This window comes from Garra rufa, chromosome 5 (genome assembly GCF_049309525.1).
Source record: "Garra rufa chromosome 5, GarRuf1.0, whole genome shotgun sequence".
Taxonomy (NCBI): Eukaryota; Metazoa; Chordata; class Actinopteri; order Cypriniformes; family Cyprinidae; genus Garra; species Garra rufa.
The window spans coordinates 34,980,119-34,988,709 of NC_133365.1; the positions used below are offsets into that span (position 1 = coordinate 34,980,119).

Consider the following 8,591-nt stretch of genomic DNA (forward strand, 5'->3'; position numbering starts at 1 on the left):
ACTGTTTTATAATACATTTGAGTGTGTTGAAAGTTCTGTTATAATGTTACTCTGTGCATTCGTCACCTGTCTAATAAAATGCATAATATATTAAAAAGTGTCTTTGGGGTTTCCATGTTTTCTACAAAAGGTGTATTACGTCATTGGCAGGTGACACAATGACATTACACTAAATGTCCATTACACTAAAAAATTTATTAAAATGGCTTATTTCTCTGGTTTTAAACATTCTTGGAAACATTTGGGATATCAGCAAAATATAGGTTTTTGGATATTTTAATCAAAAAATCTTACATATTGTGCCTTTAAGTTTTCCGTTTAATTTTTTCTGGATTCCTTTTTTTGTGTTTTTTTTATTTTTCTAGACTGTGTATTAATGGTTAAATTAAAAAATATCTGATTAGTTGAAATCATGAAACTTAGACAAATTAACATACAACAACAAAATAATTTTTTAAGCCATATGAAATATGTTTTTTTTTTTCAAATTCTGTTTTCCCTAAAATTCCTGGACACCATTTTTAATGGATTCATTATATTTTATTAACAAAAAGCATGTCTAATTAATTGATTTTAAAAAGAATTAATTTATTATGACTTTACTTAGAGTAAATCTAATAAAAGGGTAAATAAATTCTTATAAATATTTTTTCTGGTAAATATTCCTTAAAAATGTGCTGTAATAAAAATTTTAGTGGTAGTTGTAGTACTATCGTTACATTAAGTTAGTAAAATATTTCTGTCATAGTTTCTTCAAGTTAAACTAAACTTTTATTTCGACGGGTTGATGTGAAGACCTTTAAGTTTCTGTTTGTATGATATAACGATATTTTTTCTCAAAAGAAATGGTCAAATGCTCATGAAGTGAGTCTCAGAGCAGTTCTAGAGATTGTTTATGTGTTCATGTGCTCATATATTGAGGCAGCAGAGGCTAAAAACACTGCTAGCATCACACAGACTTCAGTATGTGTGTAGTAAACAAAACTGAGCATCTGAATTTTTGATTTATCTGTTTGATTTATCTTTGAATTCCGTGACATTCCGCAATATACAGTAAATTCCACTGGATTCCACGATTCTCAGCGTTTTCCGCATAGCAGAAATCATAGGGCTCTAAGTATTTAACAAACTGTTAACTAAATATCAACCAACTAAACTTCAGAGCTTCAGATCATGACATCATTTTTAAATCACATTAAAATTTTAATTCTGTACACCTGCACATATATAATACAAATTTTCTTTACTTTCTCCTTCTCCTTCTAAGGACACGGTCAATTGCTTTATTCCTTCCAATATAAAAACAAGGCCAATCACCATCATCGTCATTAAATCTATATGGCACTCATCACATTTAAAAGCATGTTATGCCAACCACCCATATGCATACTACTTGTTATCTAACACTTCAGCAAAACCTTAAATGTTGTCAGAGGCAGACAGACTAACCATAGAAGGCTAGAAAACTAGCATACCACTGCTTCCGATGTCAGCAAATGACAAATGTTTGGCCAAAATTAGAATTGTCATGTCAAGTGCGATGACCAGCTTAATCCACTGACCACATGCATTCACAAACAAAATCAACACTATCCACAGGGACAAACCCAAGATTGAATTCATCCATAAAACACAATAAAGACATCTTGTTTCATTCGCCTTTGTTCACTCTCCTTGGATTAAACATGAACGGCAACATTTGGCCTGTACAATCTCAATCTAGACACAAAACCGTAATAACATAGAGGCAAGAAGGATTCGACAGAGATTATGGAAACTGCAGGATTAAGCCCAAGCTAAAAGTAAATACACGAGCGAGGGACCGAGAGAGAAAATGCATGTGGTTAAAAGAGGCAGAGATGATATAATTTTGATGAATGAGATTCGAGCTCCTCACTGACAGCAACCTAATGCAGCCTTCATGGTTGGTTGAAGATACCTTACACCAGCCGTCCTCCTCAGTGCAGTACAGTGATGGAAAGCACAGATAGAGCTTTGGCAACTTCTAAATCAAGACGCTCACTGTTTCGAAAAGAAGTATGGTGCTACATATGGTATGATATTACTTTTTGTAAAGAGCTGAATTGTATTAATTGTATTGATCCCTTTCAGAACCAGTTCCATTAAAAAATAATACTGGAGCAGAATGACTTGCATACTCTGCATTCTTAAGCCAATAGCGTACTGAAACACCGAAAAACTCTGAAAAAGTGTTTCCTGCTTCGCTATTCTGCGGCTCTGCAATGCCTACCATATCAACACTAAAAACACAGCACAAGCACAGTACATTTTCCAACTAAACGACTTGTTCTTTTTAGATTAACGTATGAATCATTCAGAGTGGTTACTGAATAGATTAACCTGAACCATGAACCATGAACTGTTACTATTACTCTGTGTTTAAAGGTTCATTCAGTGAGTTTGTTTACGTGTAGGGAGCTCATTCTCGAGCAGTTGCTCAAAGAGCCATAAGTGCAAGTAGGCCAATATTATTACTGTTCCTATTAATAATAGTCATCTGTCAACTACATGACAAGGTTGGTCATGTAATGTAATGTAATATAATAGCGGCACGCATTAGCAAGTGACCCACTCCATGTACAATAAAACTGCTTTTCAAGAAGACTGATGTCTATTTCTCATTTTATGTGAGTCAGTACATCATTTTAATGATATTTCTGAACAGTTCTATTTTTTTATAATAATAAAAAAAAAATCACTGCACCTTTAAGGCTTTTGTTGTGACCGATGGTAGTTATATATGTGAAATATAAATGAACAAGCAAATAAATAAATGCAGCTAGTAACACAAAAGTTCACTTAATGTCCAGGTACATTTGTTAACATTGGTTGATTACAATAATTAACATGAACCAACAATGAAATATAATTCTAAAGCACTTATCAAATTTAGTTAATTTCAACATTTACTACATTTTTATTTAAAAAACAATTTCTTATGCAACTATTGTGATTATTTTATTATTATTTTTAAGTCCTTTTTATGTAAATCACTTTGTATTACATTTGCTTATGAAATGTGCTATATGTTTATGTATATTTAACTTTTTAATGTACATAACATTTTTAATAGGGATATTATTATTTATTTATTTAATAGGGATATTATTATTATTTATTAGGGTATCACGATAACAAATGGTCACATGACGATATGAAACGATAGGCCTTCCGGGCAAAAAGTGTAGTTTTTGAAATATATTGAAATATAGGGCAAACTTCTTATTCTAACATAAAAGGTCTTTAAAGTTGTTTTTTGGGTCATTATGCTTTGGCACAGTATCTGTCAAATGAATTAAAACTGAAAGCACAATATGGCTTAATCCATTCATCAAGTCTGTTTTCACTGCACGTTTCAAAGCGAAGTGCACACTTCAATCGTGATCCAGTGTTTTCTGTGCCTCGGAACGGCTCAGTTCACAGTGAACTCGATTATTGCATGTGCTGTGAATTTAGCGCACGTTTGGGAATGCAAAGGAGACCAGTTATGCTTTATTTTCGCGACAGATGATTACAGCAATTCATTTGTAGTGAGATGCATTTTTGTAAGCTTTTCACTGAAGCTGCAGTTTTCCGTAAAAATAAAAGCTTAAAGGTGCAGTGTGAATTGCTGACAGCTAGCGGTTTAAATGGTAACATTACTGCAGTCCAAATTCAAAGTATCTCTTTCAAATGTAGAAATTAAGAAAGAAGTGTTGTAATTTCCCTACTGTAGTGTAAAGCAAAAGTAATATATCTACGAAATATTAATTTTCATTTATACAATGCATTTGTTTTACAATATGGCTATTACTGTCATTATTATTATTATATTACAATTTGGCTTCCTAAAACACCTGAAAAGAGGGTCGAGTCCCCTTTAAAGTTCAGGTACAAGTTAATTGACTTTTTTTCTGACTTAAGTTTTCTTAGTTAAGAACATGGGTTGGAACACTGAACACTGAAAGTTCATTAGATTTTAACTTTAAAATGTACAAAAGTGAGTGAGAGAGTAAGAGACTAAAATATCACAAAAAATATCATATCGTAGACTTCAAAATCAAGATATTTTCAAATTGTGAGATTTTGATATCAATATTAATACATCCCTATTGTTTATTATACCTGAACTAACCATCAACAGCTGAATTGTATTAACTAACGTTAATAAAGATTTATAAATACTGTAACAAATAACTAATAACAATAATTTTAGTTAATGTGTTGACTAACGTTAACTAATGGGACCTGTAAAGTGTTACCATATGTTATTTTAAGTTTTGCTTGTTCAGCAGTGTTATATAACAGTTAGGACCAATTATTAGATCGGATGTTTGCCAAACAACAGCTCTGTGAAAAGCAATTAAAACTCTGTGCAAACGCACCATCTGCTAGAACTGCACTACATTTATTTCTGATTTGCTAAAGGGACTGTGAAATCGTTCCTTGCGATTCCCAGTCCGGTGCATGTTCAAGTGCCATGATGCCAGGAAAATAACTGTAAAAAATAGCAGGCAGCAGTTATGGATGCGCTGACACAACGCCAATGCGATGGCCAGCGGTGATCTGACCTCCCAGCGGTGCCAACCTCATCCGCTGGAGGAAGCGCTGGTAAGCAGGAACATGTCCTGTCTGGACAGATGCAGCCCAGAACATGTAAGACGAGTTTATAAGAAGGGCTTAATGAGGCAACAGGAAAACAACTTTATACTCAGTAACCCATTGGCGACTGAGTCCATTTCGTCATGTTAATCAATAACACAAGCAGACCGACGCCATTACAAAAGCAAGTTGTACTACATGTTTTAAATATCTGCCTTGTTTCCAAGAGCTTTGGCAGTGTTCTTGTCACATGTGTTTGTGTTCTTAACGTTTACAGCTGTGATTGCAGCTGCGTGATGCTTGAGATCAGGGAGAGATGAAACTCTGGTACTTACGCCCTGGTTTTAGGGAAGCCCATTGACAGCAAAACATCCAGACTATTTCCATGTTTGACAGTTCCCGGCCGGTTCTGCCGCTGCATCCGTGGTGCGACTTTGGCATATAGGTCCTCTTTTGCTGCCATGGTTCAGCTTTCCATTTGGCTCCAAGACAGCGATTTGCTTACTTTTGATGCGTCCAAATGGACGGACACGACACACGTTTAAAACATCGAATCTAGCGCTACAGTATCTGCGTTAAAGGCTGGTTCAAAAACGCCCCATTATTCCCCACAGAAGTCTTGGCGGACGCGCTACAATGTTTCTAAACACAAAATGATTTGAGCTTCCTGCTGGAGCGCTCATGTCATTACAGTTTGAGAAAGGGGTCACCAGTCGGAAGTCAATCTCATTCGCTCCGCGTATCGACAACCATCGCTGTCGCTGTCCGCCACGGAAAGAAATATAATTCGCCGGAGCCACTCGCGGCTCGGTGTGTAGTTAAATGTTGTAGCAGGCGCGTCGCGAGCGAAATCTATCAATACGTGTTACATCGGTTCCTCCTAGACATGACTTATTTATGAATGGGGCTTGACTGAAAGCGGAAGCAGCCTATCAGCAGACGGGTCCCGCCCAGCCCCACCCCCTCGCCCTTAAAGTCGCAGTTTTGAAAGGTGACGTTAAGCAGATGCGCTCGAATTGCAGGCAGCGCAGTTCACTGAGAAGCATCATCGTCATTGACGTTTGCTCACATTCAGTAGAACGTTCTTATGTAACTGTGCGCAGGTAGAACGCGTCATGTGGAGGATAGGCAATTATATGTGACCCTGGACCACAAAACCAGTCTTAAGTAGCACGAGAATATTTGTAGCAATAGCCAAAAATACACTGTATGGGTCAAAATTATAGATTTTTTATTTATGCCAAAAATCATTAGGATATTAAGTAAAGATCATGTTCCATTGAGATATTTTGTCAATTTCCTGTCGTAAATATATCAAAACTTAATTTTTGATTGGTAATATGCATTTCTAAGAACTTCATTTGGACAACCTCAAAGGCGATTTTCTCAATATTTAGATTTTTTGGCACCCTCAGATTCTAGATTTTCAAATAGTTGTATCTCTGTCAAATATTATCATATCCAAACAAACCATACATCAATGGAGATTTTATTTATTCAGATTATTATTAATCTCAAATGGATCTCTAAATAATAAAAAAAATACCCTTATGACTGGTTTTGTGGTGTGAAGGGACTGTAAGTGGCCAGCCCCCCAAAAAACAGCAATGTCAAATCTTGAAAAATGATGCATTCTGTAAATTGGTGAATGAACTGTAATCAAAGCTGCATTTTGCAAATAATGCTTTAAGTATAGCTGACAAGCTCTTTTGTTCTAAAAGTTACTGCTTTATTCTATTATATTATACATTTTATGTGAGCCTTTTTGTTATAATTCTAATATCTTTTGTCATATTAATCCGGAAAACATTTAATTGCGTTACTTCCTAAAAAAGTAAGTAATTACATTACTTAGTTACCAGCAGGGGCGCCGCTCGCAATTTTGGGCCCTATGACAAAATATGAGGTTGGGCCCCCCCTACCACACCAAAGCAGATCTCTGTGGGCCCCTAGAATTGTCCTAACTTTCCCGCCCTTAGCGGCGCCCCTGGTTACCAGAGCTGGGTAGTAACTGAGTACAGGTAATCTGAATTACATAATCAGATTCCAAAAATGATGTACTTAGATGTAATTAAATTAGATTAAATAAAATTTTAAAATACTCATAATCAGACTACAGTTACTTTTTATGGATTACATGATTAAATATTATTTACACAATAGCAATAAATTATGCATAATTTATTCTCTCTAATTCCTCTTTTTCATCTTTAAAATGTTCCTTTCTTATTCAGAAAGTCTTCAAGTTTTGTGGACATTCACACAAAGATAAGTCATTAGTCAAGTGGCGACACAACATTTCACAATATATTTCTATGCTTTTGGAAGGTTTTAAAAAAAACATTAAAATGTACAGATTTCACCTAATATATTTACTTGAAGTAACCCTGAGATTTTCAAATAAATATTTTAATAATTAAGTATCAAATTTGCATTTTCATGTTTTTCTAACATCGGTTATGGTCACATGACATGCAGGTAAACAAATAAAAAAACATTTGTTAGTAAGTTTATATTGATTCTTTTTTTATTAATTTAATTAATTATTAGCTTTTAATTAAACTCACAAACCCCCTGCAGTTCCTTCACAAACCCCAGTTTAAGAAACCTTGACATAATGTAATGTTTATTGCACTTCATGTTAATAACAACAAATGGAATCTATTTTCTTACTCTTTGTATTCTTATGTCAATATGGTACAAGATTATCCTATTTGAACCAATGTGATAAATAAGGTCAAAAGTCATCTAAAAGTCTGATTATATTACCTAAAATGTGTGTGTGCTAACTGCAATTTTGTCATGTAATGGAATCAGTAACGGATTACAATTTGCAAGTAATCCACCCAGCTCTGTTAGTTCACTTTTAAGGAAAGTAACGTGTTACGTTACTTTTGCGTTTTTTTTTGTTTTTTTTTTTAAATCTAGGCGGGGTTTGCGTTTTTGTTTATAATATAAAAAAGTTAAATTTTTGGCAAACATAAAAGCCCTTTTACACCAAATGTGAAATGAATAAGCCTCAGGCTGAAGGGCAAGTAAAGGTACGTCTTTACAGTAGAACACAGAAGAAAAAAGTTCAACGCACTTTAGCAATAAAAAAGAGGCACAAATGTTTTTCAAGAGTAATTTTTACTTCTTAGTATTGCTGAATTTGATCATCTAAGGTTAGCAGCAAAGACACTGGCTAATAAAATGGGATTAAATACATAAAGGATATTTGTGTTAACACGTAACTATTGCAGTTTTGCATCTTATTCTGAGTTGCATTTCACTGTTTTCATTCATTTTGAGGAATACTGAATCATGCTTGTATGGAATTTATTCTGGAACTACAGTAACATCTTCCGCCCGATTTTTCTGAACATGAGAGCTGTCAATCAATACATGAGAGAAAAAAGCAATTTATAAATTAAAAAGTAATGCGTTACTTTACTAATTACTTGAAGTAATCTGATTATGTATTTGTAATGCGTTACTCATAACACTGGAAATTACACACTTCAAATTTAAATATCTAAATCCTTTCTTGGAGAAAAACTTCCAACCCCCGGTTTCACAGACAAGGCTTAAGCCTAGTCCTAGACTAAAATGTAAGTCTGAGCTGTTTCAACTGAAACAAAATTGCACTGATTGATCTTAAAATATATCAGTGCCTTTGTTTTGTCTCAAGATGCACATCAGAAATGTTTTTTTTCTAAGCATGTTTATAAAAATGTCCTAATTGAACTATGTCCTAATCCTGGTTTAGTCTAAGCCCTGCTGTGAAACCGGGCCCAAGTGTTTAAAGCTGTGCAAAATTTGTTATTGTCCTACACTGCCTCCTAGCGGACATATTCAGATCACCTCAGATTATTTAGACACGTTTAGAAATAATGTGACAAATACAATCATTCCTAATGCCATCCTACGTGATAGAAAGGTAGTACTTAGCAGAATCAGAGTCATATTGTTTAGCTGAGGCAAGCATAGATAACATTACTTAATTTAAC

At 34.5% G+C, this 8,591-nt stretch overlaps 1 protein-coding gene across 1 annotated transcript in view; it reads right to left on the reverse strand.

Annotated features, from left to right (window-relative positions):
* Positions 1-5,447, reverse strand: part of ubash3ba (ubiquitin associated and SH3 domain containing Ba) — a 49,939-nt gene extending 44,492 nt beyond the window's left edge. Inside the window, exon 1 of the mRNA XM_073840542.1 lies at positions 4,938-5,447. Coding sequence (XP_073696643.1) covers positions 4,938-5,065 — 128 coding nt within the window. The 5' untranslated portion in view covers positions 5,066-5,447. The remainder of the gene's footprint in view (positions 1-4,937) is intronic.
* Positions 5,448-8,591: the final 3,144 nt, after the last annotated feature.